Source organism: Capsicum annuum, chromosome 3 (assembly GCF_002878395.1).
Source record: "Capsicum annuum cultivar UCD-10X-F1 chromosome 3, UCD10Xv1.1, whole genome shotgun sequence".
In the NCBI taxonomy this organism is placed as follows: domain Eukaryota; kingdom Viridiplantae; phylum Streptophyta; class Magnoliopsida; order Solanales; family Solanaceae; genus Capsicum; species Capsicum annuum.
In genome coordinates, this window is record NC_061113.1 from 247,920,486 (window position 1) to 247,938,456 (window position 17,971).

At 37.5% G+C, this 17,971-nt stretch overlaps 2 protein-coding genes across 4 annotated transcripts; one reads left to right on the forward strand and one right to left on the reverse strand.

Annotated features, from left to right (window-relative positions):
* The first annotated feature begins 6,796 nt into the window (after positions 1-6,796).
* LOC107862426 (uncharacterized protein At5g50100, chloroplastic) lies at positions 6,797-9,418 on the forward strand. The gene is made up of 8 exons (XM_016708010.2): positions 6,797-7,092; positions 7,179-7,324; positions 7,425-7,532; positions 7,758-7,814; positions 7,911-7,976; positions 8,064-8,124; positions 8,508-8,551; positions 9,094-9,418. Exons 1-8 carry the CDS (start codon positions 6,933-6,935, stop codon positions 9,130-9,132), a joined length of 681 nt encoding a protein of 226 aa, XP_016563496.1. The 5' UTR covers positions 6,797-6,932; the 3' UTR covers positions 9,133-9,418.
* A 955-nt stretch (positions 9,419-10,373) lies between these two features.
* Positions 10,374-14,029, reverse strand: LOC107862425 (calmodulin-binding protein 60 A). Of its 3 annotated transcripts, XM_016708009.2 has the most exons (7): positions 13,771-14,029; positions 13,417-13,501; positions 12,868-12,917; positions 12,269-12,756; positions 11,853-12,007; positions 11,401-11,595; positions 10,374-11,300 (listed from the first exon to the last, which is right to left on the reverse strand). In XM_016708009.2, the coding sequence occupies exons 1-7, from the start codon at positions 13,872-13,874 to the stop codon at positions 10,767-10,769; spliced, it is 1,611 nt and encodes a 536-aa protein (XP_016563495.2). In that variant the 5' UTR covers positions 13,875-14,029; the 3' UTR covers positions 10,374-10,766. The 3 variants fall into 3 exon arrangements, with proteins under 3 accessions (XP_016563495.2, XP_047265687.1, XP_047265686.1); XM_047409731.1 differs by having other exon boundaries at positions 12,868-13,501; positions 13,771-13,823; XM_047409730.1 differs by having other exon boundaries at positions 12,868-14,026.
* Positions 14,030-17,971: the final 3,942 nt, after the last annotated feature.

Consider the following 17,971-nt stretch of genomic DNA (forward strand, 5'->3'; position numbering starts at 1 on the left):
CAATTTTAAAAATTATAACAAAACTCAAAAGTACATAACTATGAGCTTATAATTGGAAATATATTGAAGTTCAATAAAATTCAAATGTGAAATTTTTTGACAAAATTATTCGAGATGAGTGAGCATAATAATGCATGCAAAGTGGTTCATTATAATTGAGTAGTACTCTCTTCGTTTGAACATAATTGTCGTAGTTTAATTCGCTAACAAGTTTAAATTTTATTATCTTAAATTAAAAATGTAAGCAATGTACTAAAATTGTTTTTGATTTTTGTGCTCTTAAGCACGTAAGGGCAAAATGTTGAAATTACATAATTATCACATTTAGAAAAAAATATTTTTTCTCAAACAAACAAAAAATAGTAAAATTGGAGACTTGTATTGAAATAGAGGAAATGGCCACTTAGTAATTTTAAGGAGAATAGTTCACAAGGCATACATATCTGTGTGAATTTTTGAAAAAGTTATAGCCAGTCTAGTATATCATGTACTCTCTCCATTTCATTTGACTTCACCGCTATAGTATATCATGTACTCTCTCCAGTTCCCCATCGCAAAATGCGCTGACCAAGAAACGGATGATTAGTCTCACGGCTGTCGGTTATGGGAATACCTTGGAAAACAAAAAAAAAAAATCTTTTTTACTTTACATTTTATAAATTACGAAAAATTATTATGTTCTTTTAATAATATCTTTAGCATTAAGGGCCGTTTGATAGTTTGATATAGTGTATAAGATAATACTGAATATGATGTATTAATAATGCTTGAATTAGTAGTGCTCAGATGAGTAACACTGAAATTAGTAATGCTGGGATTATTTTTTATACAGTGTTTGATTTGATGTATTGAAAATAATATATATAATTATATTTTAAAAATAATATTATTTGTTTATAAAAATATCCTCGACACTATAACTTTGTGCCTTCTCTCTCAACGATCTCTCTATCCCTCACATTGCCCTCTCCGGTCGTCGAAGGACAAAGCCACCAGCCCGCTCCTTTCTCGAAACCCTCTCGCCTCTGGGACCATCCGTCAACTTTCACCAACCACCGTTGCAAAACCGGCCACCACGCCGCCGCCACCGCCATTAACAGCGGCGAACCAACCCAGCGCCACCACTGGCTCCCTCCTCCTCATTGCTCTCCGGCGAACAACCAACCCCCGTCCCCGAACCAGCCGAAGTCGCCGCCCCCCCCCCCGTCTCCCGCGCCCCCCACGATGGCAACAGCAACGCCAACCATCGCTAAACCCCCCCCCCCCCCGCGGCCGTTCTCTCCTCCCCAGAGCGCCACGAAATAGTTTTCGCCGCTCCACCGTCGAAATCCATCAAAACATCCACCCGCCGTTTCTTCTCCTTCTCATCGCTCTGGCCAGTTGACGTCGAAGAGGAATAGAATTCTTGATGGATTCTTGAAATCCGTCTCAGGTACCACAAGTGCAGAATTCGGGGACGACAAATACTATTCCGGGGACATCAATACTATTCCGGCAACAACAATACTATTCCGGTGACCAATTTTGACCGCAAATTGCTGGAATCCAGCGACTCTATCAAGTAAACGGACTCAATCGATCAAGTGCACTCGCTCCATCTTTTCTAGTTGGGTATAATATTTCTGTCTTGATTCCTTTTTCTGAGTGTCTTGGCTGCCTATCTGGATTGGGGATGACGACTTGGTGATTTTCGTAATTCTTAATAGTGTTTTACCTGTTAATACTATTTGCATTTTTTTGCTTCTAGTTGTTTTTGTTGTTATGATTACTGTTACCTGAGGAACTAGCATAGATATTTAGTTTGGTAGTATATATTGGTTGTTGTCGGTGTTGGGCAGCAGATTCTAACTCTTTGACTGATTTAATTATAACCAGTTTGTCCTTTTAGCCTTATCTTTAACCTCCTCTGTTATCTGTCTTTTTTTCTTTCCATCATTTTTCTCCTATTTGTGTAGTGGCTGAAATTGGCAATGGTAGACTAGGGTCATGTCATAGGTCGGGATCGGAGTTGGAAGGTGAGGGGGATGGGTTAGGAACGAGTTTGGGGCAAGGGGTAGTAAGGTTACGTGGGATAATGGAGCTTCTAGGTTGCGAGTTGGATCTTGGAACATAGGAACTTTGTAGGGTAAGTCTATAGAGCTGGTGAAGATTCTTCAAAAGAGGAGGGTTAGTATAGTGTGTGTCCAGGAAACTAAATGGGTAGGCACTAAGGCGAGAGATGTGGATGGTTATAAGTTGTGGTACTCGGGTAGCGTGAGACATAGAAATGGGGTAGGTATCTTAGTAGATGAAGAACTTAGGGAGCAGGTGGTTGAGGTAAAGAGAGTTAGTGATAGGTTGATGTCTATTAAGTTGGTCATTGAAGGGTCTACGGTGAACGTTATTAGTGCCTATGCCCCGCAAGTAGGTTTGGACGAGAAGGAGAAGAAGGAGTTTTGGGAGGTTTTAGATGAGGTAGTGAGGAGCATCCCGAGCACTGAGAAGCTTCTCGTGGAAGGGGATTTCAATGAGCATATTGGGTCTTTGCCAAGAGGTTTTGAGGATGTGCATAGCGGTTGTGGCTTTGGGGAGCAAAATGACGGCGGAGCTGCTATTTTGGATTTTTTTTAGGGCTTTTGGGTTATGGATAGCGAATTCAAGCTTTCCGAAGAAGGAGGAACACCTTATTACATTTCATAGTTCAGTGGCCAAGATTCAGATAGAATTTTTGCTTCTTAGGAAAGGGGATAGAGCGTTTTGTAAAGACTGTAAAGTCATAGCTAGTGAGAATCTTTCGACTGTAAAGTCTGGTAGCTTGACTTTGGCTAGTGCTTTGGAAATAGAGGAGAAGTTAAAGAGTATGGGGGCTTGGGAGAGTAGAGAAGGTGTGGATAGTATGTGGGAGACGACTGCTAGTTGTATTAGGGAGACCGCTAGAGAGGTGTTGGGTGTCTCAAGAGGTCAATCTGGCAAACATCGGCGAGACTGGTGGTGGAATAAAGAGGTTAAGCGAAATATAGAATATAAGAAGGTGGCTTATGCTAAGTTGGTTGCGAGTAAGGAAGATGAGGAAAGACAGACGAATAAGAAGGAGTATAAGGTAGCTAAAAGAGAGGCTAAGTTAGCGGTTATGGCGGCTAAGACTGTAGCTTCTGAGCACCTGTATGCGGCTTTAGAGGAGAAAGACAGAGATAAAAAGTTGTATAGGATGGATAAGGCCAGGGAGCGGAGTGCTTGTGACCTTGACCAGGTAAAGTTCATCAAAGAAGAGGATGGTACAGTGTTAGTGGAGGATGCTCTTATTAGGGAGAGGTGGCAATCCTACTTCCATAAACTTTTAAACAACGAAGGGGACAAAGGTTTTGTGTTGGGAGACTTGGAGAATTCTGAGGAGTGTCAAGATTATGAGTATTGTAGGCGTATCAAGGTTGAGGAGGTCAAGGGAGCTATTCGCAGGATGAGGCGGGGTAAGGCGACGGGGCCAGACGAGATTCTAGTGAATTTTTGGAAAAGCACTAGCAGGGCAGGTTTGGAGTGGTTGACAAGGTTGTTTAACAGTATTTTTAGGACAGTAAAGATGCCTGAAGCTTGGAGATGGAGTATGATGATTCCAGTGTATAAGAACATGGGAGACATTCAGAGTTGCAATAACTATAGAGGTATTAAGTTGTTGAGTCATACTATGAAGGTTTGGGAAAGGGTGGTAGAGATGAGGATGAGAAGGATCGTGACGATTATTGAGAATCAGTTTGGTTTCATGCCAGGTCGCTCGACCGCTGAGGCCATACACCTTGTAAGGAATTAGTGGAGCAGTTTCAGGAGAGGAAGAAGGATTTGCACATGGTGTTTATTGATCTTGAGAAGACATATGATAGAGTTCCTAGGGAGATTATGTGGAGGTTTTTGGAGGTTAGAGGGGTGCCCGTGGAGTACACTAGGGCGATTCAGGATATGTATGAGGGGGCGAAGACTCGGGTGAGGACGGTAGGTGGAGATTCAGAGCACTTTCCAGTCGTGATAGGGCTGCATCAGGGATCGACTCTTAGCCCATTTTTATTTAAACACGATATATTCAAGGGGAGGTACCTTGGTGTATGTTATTCGCATACGATGTGGTTCTGATTGATGAGACTCGGGGTGGAGTTAATGATAAGTTAGAAATGTGGAGGCAGACGCTTGAGTTTAAAGGATTTCGGTTAAGTAGAACCAAGATGGAGTACTTGGAGTGTAAGTTCAGTGATGTGTTGCAGGAGGCTGGAGTGGTTGTGAAGTTGGATTCTTCGACCATTCAGAAGAGGGAGAGTTTCAAGTATCTGGGGTCTATGATTTAGGGCAATGGTGAGATTGACGAGGACATCACGCATCGTATTGGGGCAGGATGGTTGAAATGGAGGCTCGCTTCGGGAGTTCTATGTGATAAGAAAGTGTCTCCGAAGCTTAAAGGTAAGTTCTATAGAGTGGTAGTTCGGTCGGCTATGGTGTATGGAGCGGAGTGTTGGCCAGTTAAGAACTCCCACATCCAAAAGTTGAAGGTGGCGGAGATGAGAATGTTGCGATGGATGTGTGGACATACCAAGAAAGATAGGATAATGAATGAGATTATTCGAGAGAAGGTGGAAGTTGCCTCGGTGGAGGAAAAGATGCGAGAAGTAAGGTTACGTTGGTTTGGGCACGTGATGAGGAGGGGCTTAGATGCTCCTGTGCGGAGGTGTGAGACACTGGCTATGGATGGTTTTAGGCGGGGTAGAGGTAAACCAAAGAAATATTGGAGGGAGGTGATTAAGCATGATATAGAGCAGTTACAGCAAACGGAGGACATGGTCCTTGATAGAAAGGTGTGGAAGAAGTGGATTAGGGTAGAGGGTTAGGGGTGGGAGGGCGTCGGTAATAGTAGGGGTGCACTCCTCGGGGGCTGGAGTTTTTTGTTCGTGGCTAGCGGTGTTAGTTTATTTTGCTTACCGTACTAGTTTATATATGTACTTATCTTTTGTGTTTGGTATTCTGTTAGTTTGTCTTGTGTACCATACTAGTTATATACACTTATATTGGTTTATGGGTATCGGTCCTAAGTCGGGGGTTATCCAGCCTCTCTACTTCTCCTGAGGTAGTGGTATGGTCTATGTATACTCTACCCTCCCCAGACCCCACTAGGTGGGAATACACTGGGTATGTTGTTGTTGTAATAATATAACTAATAACTTACTTTGAAATTTTAAGATTTAATCATTCACTTACAAGAATAGTTTTTTTATTATCTTTTCTTTATTTGTTCATCATTTGTTTGTTGATCCCATTTCGTGGTGTTCTTAAGTTGGAGGGAGGTACGTGTAACTTTTGAATGAGACAATAGAATTATCGTTAACATAAAATTGTGTTCCGTAGAGTGTTAAAGCTAAACAAAAAAATATTTTTATTTTTAATATACTCTATTTACAAGATTAAAGCTTGTATGCAATCATGCAATTTATTTTCAGGTTTTGACCAATAAGTATTTTTTAAGTTAAGAGAGTAGTTTTTTTAGTGACTAAAATTATTGGGGAGATATTATCATCTTGATAAATTAAAAAGAAATAACTTACATTGAATAAATTGAAAAAGATTTGGAAAAGATTTAAAGAAATTTGAGGACATTTTTGTCTTTACTCATATTTATCCATGGATGTAATCCATGAATTACTAATCCCACCAAATTCGGTGTGTTAGTTATACGTTGCTCCAAATTTGCTACCAAATAATGTATTAAATAATGCCACACTTTAATACATGGATTATCAAAATAATACACCCTACCAAACGACTTCTAAATTGCTAGATAAATGCTAGTAGTCAAATTAGATTTTTAAAACATAAATAATAAAATTAATTTATACTAAGAAATTTTTTCTTCAAAAGAAGCTAAATTAACATAGATAAATTAAAATATAAATAACATAAATACCAACCTTTTTTAAAGTAATTGCACTCTCTCACACTTTTTTAATTACTTTACCTTTTTCCTATTAATATATACATATCATAGCCGACATATACATAGCAATATTCCGTGTATATATTGAGATTTTTATAATATGTTTAAGGAGTTCAAATTTTTTATAATATTAAAAATATAAGTTATGTATTTGTGTAATGTTAGTAAAGTAATAAATGACACGGATAGAGTAAATTCCTTCTCTCAACCAAAAAAATGGATACAAAGAGAACAAAGCAAGGAGGCACCTGGGCCTTATTGGGCCTTTTTCCATGGTACTGGATTGAAGACTAAATGGTTTATTGTGAAGCCCAAACATTTTTTGAATTTCTGTGGAAGGGAGAGTTGTCATGGTAAATACTACTCTCCGACGTACATAAATACCAACAAGTTTACCTCTAATTACTTTCTGTCCTTACTCTTTATTTAATTACAAATAATCTCTTTTTTAAAAATTTTTAAATTCATAATTAGCATTTAGATACATAATTTTAATTACTGAGATACATTTATTTCGATCGAGATACATAATACATTAATTAGGCCAAAGGAAGATACATAATTAAAATTAAGTATTCGAAAATTATGATGTATTCGGTTGTTTTTTTTTTTTTAAAAAGATTTAGATAATTAATAAAAAAGATAAAAATTTTATGTAATTTAATAAAAATAAGGTGTGGTGTAATATAATTTTTTCAAAAAAGCATGACCTATTTTACCTTTTAATCCATTTAAAAAAAAAAAACAATTCTTTCTTATTTTGACAATATTTTAATTTCAAGTTTCAAAAATCTTTATTATTTTTCTAAGCTCCTTATAAAATCAAAATAAATATTTCTTTTTCAAATTGATCGTTTTTTGTGATGAAAAACAAAATCATTTGTAGTGAAGGTGGAAGTGCCACGTAGGGATGAACAAAAACAAACGACTTGTTCCTTCACCTTCCTTCCATCACTAAATAATTTTCTTCTACATTGGCCAAAATATGCAAATGGCTTTGAGATTAGCAGCAGCCAGTCCTGTTGTAAGACGAACCAATATCTCTCTCTTGCTCTCATCGCTTCCTCCTTATCTCACTACCAAATCCCCCTCTTCTTCCTCAATATTTCTCCCTAATCCACCCTTTCTTCCACTCAATCAAAATGGTATACACAAATTAAGAGAAAAAATCTCTTCGCTAATTTATTCTTTGCTTCATCATAATGGGTTTTTTTGTGTTTAAAATTCTCAGGGCCAAGATATTTGATTCGGGCAATAAGTGGAACAACAGTGGATCCTGTGACATCCAAGAAGGAGGATGCTAATGATGACAAATCTCCTGAAAACTGGAAAATTAAGATGCTTTACGATGGAGAATGTCCCTTATGCATGCGTGAGGTGTACAAACTCAACTAAAATCGTAGTCTCCCTACTTTAAATTACTTGTAAGAAATGATAACTCTATTATGGTTGAAGCCTGATGGTTTAATTTTGTCAGGTTGACATGCTAAGAGAAAGGAATAAAAGTTATGGTACTATTAAATTCCTCGACATAAGTTCAGATGAATACCGCCCTGAGGAGAACCAAGGCCTCGATTACGAGACGGTATGGTACTTAGCTCCTTAATTTGTATCTAGTGTAAGCTAATTAAACCATTATCCTGTTTAATTATCGAGCAAGTATATGCTTAATTTGACTAAACTCATGTAAGGTTACCAATTCATAGTTTTTTCTTCCTTTTGTTGTATCCATTGCTCGATCTAGGTCCCTTATGTTTTTTTAGTTTTCAAGAAGCAATGACTATAGTCTATATGTCACCAATATTTTTAGGTTATGGGAAGAATACATGCTATACTATCAGATGGAACTGTGGTTACAGATGTTGAGGTGTGCCATATATTTTATACTTATATATTGTCATTTTCTCCTTTCATATTTGAAACTTTACTTACAATTTTTTTCCTCTCTTTTATAACTGGTTAGGCGTTTAGACGGCTCTATGAAGCAGTTGGTTTGGGGTGGGTGTATGCCATAACAAAATATGAACCCGTAAGTCCTCTTCAATTCTAGATTTAATTTGTTGCATTGTGTCACACTGGTCAAAATGTTCTAGTGAAGTTAGCTTGTGATTTACAGATTGCAACTATTGCTGATACTGTGTATGGAGTCTGGGCAAAATATCGTCTTCAAATAACAGGTTTAGTTCCGTTTGATTTTATGTCTTTCAAGCTTCTTTGGAGACAAAGAAGAGATGTACTCTAGCCCCATGTTGAACATTTTCCTATCTAGTTAACATGCGTAAATAAATATAAACGTACGCCTATCTTTTGGAAATGGTTACAGTAGTATATATTTTCAGGTTTTTTAAAGTAGTTTATATCTTTATCCATCACAGGATGGCATCAGGAAAACTATTTTCAACAGGCTTAACTGTATACAGGAAAAATATTCAAAGAACTTTTGATGGCATTACATTATATCTTATCAAGCCATCATGATGCACCTCAGAAAGCCATCCACTACATGCTAACGGTATTAAGTATCAGAAACAATTTCCTGAAGCTGTATTTCTTGTTACAGGTCGACCATCTTTAGAGGAAGTTCTGGAGGCACGAAGGAAGAAGGTGGGATCTACAACGTCCCTATATGATCTTCATTTTCTTTAAACTAAGTTCTGTAGTTGTCAGTGTTCATACCTTTTGGAAGGACTGCATATATGAATAATCACAAAGAAAGCCCTATCGTTGTCCCTGCCAGTCAGTGTATTTATCGAATAATCATCTTTCTCAGCATTTCAATTGATGTGCAGGTTGCATTCATACTGGTGTCAGATCCATGAGTAGTACTGAACCTATAGATAGATTCAGCTTCTTTCTCCTGTTAGCGTTGATGAAAATTCCAGTTTAGACTTTTGAATCTCATGCATGACACATGAAAACTGTATGCATGATAGCATTTCCTACTGAGATTATATTTTTTCCGTTTCTGGCAGAAAGCAAACTTGATTTTAGATCCTTGTTTGTCTTAGGCTATAATGTTTAACTTCCGCTGGAAGACCTTCAAAAGATTAAGCCTAATGAGGGGCATTTGTTTTAGTGTTTTGATACACAGGAAAGTCTACAGACTACTAAAATCTCACTCACCTATGTTGTTTCTATCCATATAGGAGGAAATGTGTAAGGACAGCAAGGCTTGCAAAATGTAGGAGCCGGAGCCAGAAGGTGTTCACCAATAGAGTCAGATCTACTACTACATTCTTGCTGAGGCTTATACGGTGTACAAATGTGAAAGACCTACAGTTGCTTTAGTGGTTTTATCAATTAATACAGAATTGTATGCAGAAAATTGGTTTTCTATTGTTCGATCTATCTCAAGAATATAGCATATACTAGAGTATACAGAAAGTATCCAATAGTTAGTCAAGTGGTGTCCTAAAATACATTTTGTTTCTCTGAATTTATTCAATAATAAGTGCGGAGTTCCATTTTCCAGAAAGCTGAGGGATAACCTGTTAATATGACATGTAAAGCTTCTTCATTTAATTCAATTTTTCTTTTGGTAATGCCTACACTTGAAACCCCATGCCTGGTCATAAATGGAAGCTCACAAAATATCAGGCTGAGTTATTAAACATCAAATCATTGCTGATGATAGTAGTAACCGCGTTCACAACAATTTTCTACGCTTTCAGGGCTTAAAGCACCTTATTATGTGAGGAACAATAACAAAATAAGTAAATATGTATGGTCTTTATAAGCCAGACAACTGAGCCAACAAGGAAACATCAATAGAGAAGGCACAGAAGAAGTATTAAGAGTACCGGTAGTTGGGGATTCAGAATCAAGGAGAAGAAGATATTGGAGGAGTAACAACCTTATATGAGATAACTGCTATAGCATTCAAATAGGTAAATACCTTGCGAGGATATCCCAATTATGAGATGATTTACTCTGCCGTTTCTTACACTTTAAGCTCAACCAGTAATAATAGTAAAGAGATGCTCAATGACGATCCATTAACCTTGTATGTAGCTGAACAATGAGAAAACCAGCATATAGACAACAAAAAATTAATCTCTGTCTGTCTGTGAGGAAGAGGCATACACTTGCATGGAGCGATTTCCATATTACCTACGCAACAAGAATTTGTTGTTCTCTCAAAATTGACCAGATTACCATCGTTGTTTCTTCAGCAGTTCTGCTGAATGCGTCTCATTCAAATCTGCAGCAAGTAATATGAACCAAAATCTTGTCTCACCAAGTATTATTTCAATCCCCATTCTTGTTGGCTACGGTTGCAAGAAACTTATTGTATAACAGGAAAAAAGAGAGAAAACATATTATTGAATTGAGTGGCGAAAAACAAATAAGGATCTCCTTGTATAGGCGTTTGGATGTCATGAAATAAAAGCACTCTTAATTGTTGGGATTCCTAATTATGAGATGATCATCAATAATAATATTCTATATAATTAACCAAGATATAAAATGAATCTAAACACCAGAGAACATATAACTATATTAAACTCTCAACATTCACTCTAAAATTAACTTGAGAAATGCAAAGTGAAGCACAGGTTAAGAAATGAAGACTTCTAGAAACAGCGAATCCCAGCTACTACTGCACCCGAATGAGTGACTAGAATCTGTAAGGGGAAGGTTATGCTTTCCTTGTCTGTGATGAGGAGCTCTGAGATATGTCTTACCAAGAGCATAGCAGAACCAAAATAGTCAAACCTCATTCTTCACTAGTAATTAATATACTTTGGCAAGCAGCAACATCACTAAGGAAATATACACCCGATGTCAAACTGTTTATCGACAGGCTAAAGCAATAGAATCAAAAGACTTTCTGCTTCTTCAGAGGTTGAATATCCGTTAATGCTGCAGCTCTTCTTCTCATTGAGGACTGTCTGAAGATTTTAAGCAACATTTTCCACCGGTTATGTACATTTACATTAGAGGTAGAGGCACTGTGCGGTTGATGAGCTCCAATTTCAGAGACTAAGTCGTCAAACCGGTAGTTGCATAGATCAATCCAATCTTGGACTGAAGGACTATATATTGGGGAGTTACAGGACTCCAGATTACTAATACTGGCGGAACCATAATCATCCAGACTAATAGCACTATTACCTCTTGCAAGAAAGACAGATGAACCATTGCGCTGAAAAGAGGTAGAACAGTGTCCTTCACTTATTCCAAAATTCTCAACACCGTTACTGGTGCTAGCGACCTCCCGGGTTGGAGAATTTGAAGGGTTCATGGTTGGCAATATTTGAGAAAGATATTTCAAAAGAGAAATCTCATTATCAACTGCTACCACATGATCCCAGTGTTCACATGCAGATAACAGCAGCCTCTGAGAATTAGCCTGTCAATATCAAATAGAATGAGAAACAGAAACAAATATGAGATAACAGGAACAAAAGGAAAGAGAGAACAACGAAAGTTTTGGTTTAGAAAAATTGTGCCTTATCACTTTCAGATAATTGATGCACAGGTAGATATCGGACCCCTAGAATAAGTCCCTGCACCTCTCCAACAATGTTAAAAACCACCCCTTCCTTTTCTCGTAAGTCAACATAAGAGTATATCCGTTCATTAATTATGCATCTTCGAGCATGGCTAATTGTCTCCTCCAACATCTTTGGCTTTAGATTAAGTACCTGAAAATCAATTACTAGCTTTAGGTTGTAATAAAAGTGAAGCATGCACTGTACAATGAAAATTCAGTTTTACAATTTTTAGTAAGGTTAAATTGACAGCAGCAATCTATGTTCCTAAAGTAGGGGAAGGTATCCAATCAGTAAGTGAGTTTCTGAGTTAACTCTTGAAAGGTACATGCAGTACAATTAAATATGTTTATTTCAGTAGCAAGCACTATGTAGGTGAAACTTAAGAAGGAAAAGGCAAAGCAAATTACACATTTGAGTCGCTCACGGTCTTTTAGGAGCAAAACCAGAAAGTCCTCTACAGTGCCAACATTTTCATCATGGAGGCGATGCTTACTGCCTCTACCTATGTTTTTTAACCGCTGTACCCCATCGGATAGAGATGGTGGATCATGCTTCTCCTGATCTGCAGATAGAACCAGCAGTAATCAGTATCCATGCTAACATGTCAGATTTTGTAAAGGTTTAATGTTCTCAGGTTTATCTAGTCTACAGCTTGACAGAAAAAAGATAGTGTAAAATGGAGGATGCAGGACTAGCTTGGCCAATGGTTAGGAAAATTTTCTGGTAAGAGTTCCTAAGAAGCAAGTGTAAATTTTCTTTTTGAAACTTTGGCCCTGCAAACCCCCTTTACCTGCCCTTATTGTGAAAATAGAAAGCTACTTACATAGCTGGCGTCCATCCTTGACAGTGAAAGATTCAGTCCTTGCTTCTTTTACTTGACCATTGAAAGTGTCAACAACTCGTGCACCTAGCCTGAACATCCCCGTCCTCATGTAGATTGAAGAATGTGTAAATCTGATTTTATCTATAGAACCAATGCCTTTATTAAGTCTCACATGTACAGTTTCTGCAAGAAGAGACATTTTTCCTTCCCTCTCTCGCACAATATTCCTACAGAACTCTTCAGCTGTCCAATTACCTCCATCATCATCTCCAAATTCTCCCTTAAGAACAACTATTTCCACTTTAGCTGAGGCTTCTGGTCCAGAGTCAACAATTGCTCCAGTGTTATCATCAACTAGAGTCACTTCAATAGAATTACCTCCATCTCCTTTAATTTCCACTCCGGTAAGTACAGGAACAGATACTTTTGTAGAGAACTTCAATTTCAAGTTTCTTGGTTTAGGAGCTTGAATATCTTTTTCAGGGTTTCTGGAGAACAACGATGTCTCAGATACTTGATCGACAATCAGATGGATTGTGAAAGTATCACATGCTAAATTGAGGATAGGAGTACAGAAAAACACATAGAATGGTCCTTACCCCTTGGCGAACAAAACCTTCTTCTCTGCCAATTCAAGTTCGCGTTTTACCTGAACCAAGAAAGTACACTTAGCAGAAGTTGTAGGAATACGAACGACAAAGTCATAACAGCTAAATCCCCAAGATTTAAGCAGTATAAACTTTCTGCTGCAATTAGCCACCGGATTGGAAATATTGATCACTAGATCAGTTTCATGTGTTAGGTGGCCTTTGTTTTGATAATTGAAAACCCGAGTTTCCAAAACAAAATGCCACACGATGATTCTCATGTGACAGATTAGTAGCTGTTCTCCTGCCTACCATCAGATAACTATTTCACCTGTGCGTCAGATTTCTTGATTTTCCCAATTTTAAAACTCCACTGGTCAATTTTTAACTTGACTAAACTAACAGGTAAAGTGAAATATTAGCGGATCAAAATCCATTCACATCAAATTAAAACTCAAAGCCACTCTATGATTGATATCCCATATATGTGCATTCTTCAGAATCAACTAGGGAGGATTCAATACATTTGAATTGTGAGGAAACAAGTGTATTTTGACTTACAACATTACGAATCAATATTTCCAATGTTGGCTTTAGAACGCGATCAAAGGTCCGGATCACCATCACCTCCAGAAGTTTCTCCATGCTAAGTACAAGTAAAGAACAGATAACCCAAAAAATTAGGAAAGCACAGAAACAGAAACTTGTAATTGTCAGACTTAAGAAAAAGAAAACCTCAAAATACTTGAGCAAGAATATTCAGCATGAAATTAAGCTGCAGAAAACTCATCAGTCGGATTCTTTATGGGATACTCCTAAACGTTTGCATGGGGGTACGGTTAAGGGTAAATTAATGGAGGAGACAAACTTTACCCCTCGAGCAAACCTTTTGTCAGAGATAAAGAGTTGACTTACTTTGGTGATGAGAAAAAAGGTGTGAGCTGCTCATCCTCTGAGTTACTTCTCTGGGTGGATCCAATAATATTGCTACTTTCACCAAAATCCTGAGAATTAAACATTATGTCATTCCCTGGAACTATATTTAGAAAATTCAAAAGGCTTGGACTGTACTGTAGTAGTAGTAGTAGTAGTAGTAGGAATAATAATAAAAGTAAGGAAAGATCGGTAATTTGTGATGGATGGGGATCAAAGGTGTATAGGTAGAATGACAAGAGGCATTATATGCTTATTTATATGCAGAGAGAGAGAGAGAGAGAGTGAGAGACTTTTCTTGGTAAAGAGAGACAAGGAAAGTGGGTCCCAAAAGAATGCGTGTTTTTTTTTTGGAACAGCCGCCTAGCACACCCTCCTACACGAACTGTGTGGTTTTCCTAGATTTTGTTTCCGTACACAATTCATATCCGTCTTTTTTTTCCCTCTAATAAATGGCTCGATTGCTAGTAGATTAAATTATTTTAAGATTATAATTTTTAAATTATTTTTATATTTTTTTAGTTGCTTTATTTAAATTGGACATACTTATTAATAAATGTTCAATTTTTGTATAAAAATAAAAAGTGGTATAAAATAATTCTGACTAAATTTGTCATTAGCTTTGTATCATATTTGGTTGATGGTATAGATTAGTTTTGAAATAAATTTCTACGATCAACCAAACATGCTATAAATTTTATCCATGACATATTTCATCTTATCCCTCCTCCCAACGATCGTTTGATCGAGTTCACAAATTTATATCTGAAAATCATATAGTTTTATTAAGATATGTACTTAGTCTTTAATATGAAAATATTCGTACAGAAATTAAATTTTTTTTTTTGCAATAAGCTGTGAATTATTCTCATACCAAACAAATTTGTACAAAGCAAGAGCATCAAGAGCACTAAATTGTGTGCACCTCGACCTCAAAGGAACCAACAGAAAACCGAATAAACTATTATCTAGTTACATTTATCCTTTGTATCAAAACTTGACAGTGTCTTGCTTTCCTCGACCCTTGGATAAGTGTCATTCTCTCCTTCAGTTCCCTCTTGATTCGAGTGATAGTAAACTCAGTATTTACATTTATCTTCCTGAATTATTTCCAATTCCTGGCTTGCCAAGTATAGTAGATCATAGCCCCATACATTACAGCCACCATTTCCTTCTTCAACTGTCCCCAACACCTTCTTTTAATCCAAGCAAGTGTTTGGTATACTGTACCTCTGGGAATTACAACTCCAAACCATTGCGACAATTTGGTTTTCACTTCATTCATCCAGTTGCAGTCCATGAACAAGTGTTTTTGAGTCTCAGCTTCCTCCTCACATAAGCAGCAAACCTCATCTTCCACCTGCGAGTTTAATTTCTGTATTCTCTCCTTGGTGAGTAGTCTTTCCTGATAAGCAAGCCACAATATCATCCTTTGCCTTGGTAGCATGATAGAGCTCCATATCAAATCTGATTCAGGCCACTTGTTTAGCATTCCCAGCATGGCATTGTAACTACAGGACATGGAATATTTCCAGTTGGATGTCAACATATAAGTTCCCCTTTGGTACCACTGTTTCATTTCCTCTTTAACTTCATTTAGTTTTCTCCAATACCAACTACAATCTTGGAGAGCTTTGTGTCGCCAAATGTCATCTAATCCTTTCATATACACTTCATGGATCCATTTTACCCATAACACATCTTGTTTCCTAGCCAATTGCCATATTAACTTTCCTACTACAGCTCCACTTTTGACAGCCTTTGATATTTAAACCATCGTATTTTTTTGGTGCACACACCTTGTCCCAAGCCACCAATACCACTTTCTTGTGCCCCTCATTAGTTCCCCATAAGAAATCTCTACATTTTTTGTCTATTTCATTCAGCACACTCTGTGGTAGTATGAACACAGTGCACCAAAAGTTGTAAAGTGAAAAGAACACTGCATTAATGATCTGCAACCTCCCAGCATAAGATAGTTGTCTTGTGTACCCTACTGAAATTCTTTTAGTGATTTTTTCTACTAGCTGAAAACAATCCACCTTATTCCATCTCTTTGAAGAAAGCGGGAGGCCTAAATATCTGATAGGCAGGCTTCCTAAAGAGAACCCTGTACTTCTCAAAATGCTCTCCTTTGTTGGGTCATCCATACCAGCCAAAAAAATATTAGACTTCTGTAGATTTGCTTCTAAACCAGTCACATGGCTGAAGTGTTTCAGAGTCTCCATTACCCGGTTGATAAACCTTATATCACCTTTACAGAACACCATTAGATCACCTACAAAAATGAGATGTGTGAGCTTATTAGCTTGACACATAGGGTGAAACCGAAAATCCTCCACCTCGCACATCTTCCTTAAAGTTCTTGTGAGGTATTCCATAATAAGAACAAATAAAATGAGTGACACAGGGTCCCCTTGTCTGAGTCCCCTTTTACCCTTAAAGTATCCATAACCCACTCCATTAAGTTTTATAGTAAAACTAGTTGTTGTAACACATGTTATGACCAGCTGTACAAATGAGGGTGGAAATCCATATCCCTTCAAAGCTTCCTCAATAAACTCCCAGCTAACCATATCATACAGCTTCTTTACATCAATTTTCATTAAGCATCTTGGTGTTGTTTTCCTCTTATAGTGCCTTAAGAGGTCGTGACATATCAACACATTGTGAATCAAGGATCTTCCCTCTACAAAAGCTGCTTGATTATTATCCACAATCACTACAATAGCTTTCCTTAGTCTTCCACATATCATTTTTAAGATGCACTTGTAAATGACATTGCAACAAGCAATTGGCTTGAATTGGCTTGCTAAAATAGGAGCTTCAACCTTTGGTATTAAGGAAATTATTGTTGCATTGAGTTGGTTGAGTAATTTTCCATTCCCCATGAAATCTAGTATTGTTTGTGTCACATTTGGCCCCACTATACTCCAGGTTGCTCGGAAAAAACTACTCTCATACCCATCTGAACCTGGACTCTTGTTTATGTCTATACTGAACATATAATCCTTGACCTCTTTGTGTGTGTATGCCTGGACCAGTGCTAATTGCTCCTCAGTAGTTAGAACAGTACCTTGTCTTAGTATTCCAGCATTTGCTACTTTTCTTCTTTGCTCCTTCTCTCCAAGCAAGTGTTGATAGTAGTCAATAAAGACATTTGCAATAGCCTGTTGGTCAGTCTGAAGTCCTCCATATTTGTCCTACACCTGAATAATAGCATGTTGTAGTCTCTTGTGTTTAATCACAACATGAATAAACCTTGTGTTGTCATCACCGACTGCAACCAATTGACCTTACTTCTTTGTTGTAGAAAACATTCAGCCAAATATGATGATCTTCTAAATTTTTGATGCAATCTCTTTTCCTATTTGTGCAGGTCACTATCTTGTAGATGCATGTTTAATTCAGCTTGAGCCCCTGCTAGGGTGATCCTATCCTCATCTGCCTCGGTAATAATGTTCCTGAAATGCTGACTATTCAGCGCTCTCAGTTGTTTTTTCACTGCCTTCAATCTTTTGATGATTCTGAACATTTGATACCCTTCCACCTTGTAATTTCATCCCTCACGCACTATATTCATAAATTGTGGATGATTGGTCCATATATTATAAAACTTAAAAGCTGGCATTTCTTTTTTCTACTCATTTATTAAGAAAATTCTTATCGGGCAATGGTCACTCAGCCCCTCAGGCATGAAGTTAGCACTGTAAGTTGGCATATTGACAATCCACTCATCATTTACAAAAACCCAGTCTATCTTTGAGAAAACCCTCACATCGCCTTTATCATTCCATGTGTAGTTATTTCCTGGTCTAGGTAATTCCACTAGTTCTCACTCCTCCACACAAGCCTGAAAATCAACTATCTCTGTCATACTCACTGGATTAACCCCAATCCTATCATCGGCATGTAGGACTGAGTTGAAGTCACCCATTACTATCCAAGCAAAATTATTTCTTGTCTTTACTATTTCTAAATAAATTCATAACCCTTTCATTTCCTCTCTTGTGTTGAATGCATAAACCACAGTCACCAAGTACTCTATTTGTAGTTTATGATTTTTAACTCTACAAGTGATAGCTTGTGCACAACTGGTCATCATCTGTACCTGGAAATAATCAGCTCTCCATAAAATTCACACCCTCCCATTATAGTGATCAATATGGTTGATCTCTTTTTA

Bases quoted from the DNA above. Each gene is read 5' to 3' on its own strand.
- LOC107862426 (XM_016708010.2), top strand. From the start codon at position 6,933: ATGCAAATGGCTTTGAGATTAGCAGCAGCCAGTCCTGTTGTAAGACGA. The intron at 7,093-7,178 runs GTATACACAAAT...TAAAATTCTCAG, and splicing joins TCTTCCACTCAATCAAAATG to GGCCAAGATATTTGATTCGG. The intron at 8,125-8,507 runs GTTTAGTTCCGT...TTCTTGTTACAG, and splicing joins ATATCGTCTTCAAATAACAG to GTCGACCATCTTTAGAGGAA.
- LOC107862425 (XM_047409730.1), bottom strand. From the start codon at position 13,136: ATGAGAATCATCGTGTGGCATTTTGTTTTGGAAACTCGGGTTTTCAAT. The intron at 12,757-12,867 runs GTAAGGACCATT...GTTGTTCTCCAG, and splicing joins AAGGTTTTGTTCGCCAAGGG to AAACCCTGAAAAAGATATTC. The intron at 11,596-11,852 runs GTAATTTGCTTT...ATTGATTTTCAG, and splicing joins ACCGTGAGCGACTCAAATGT to GTACTTAATCTAAAGCCAAA.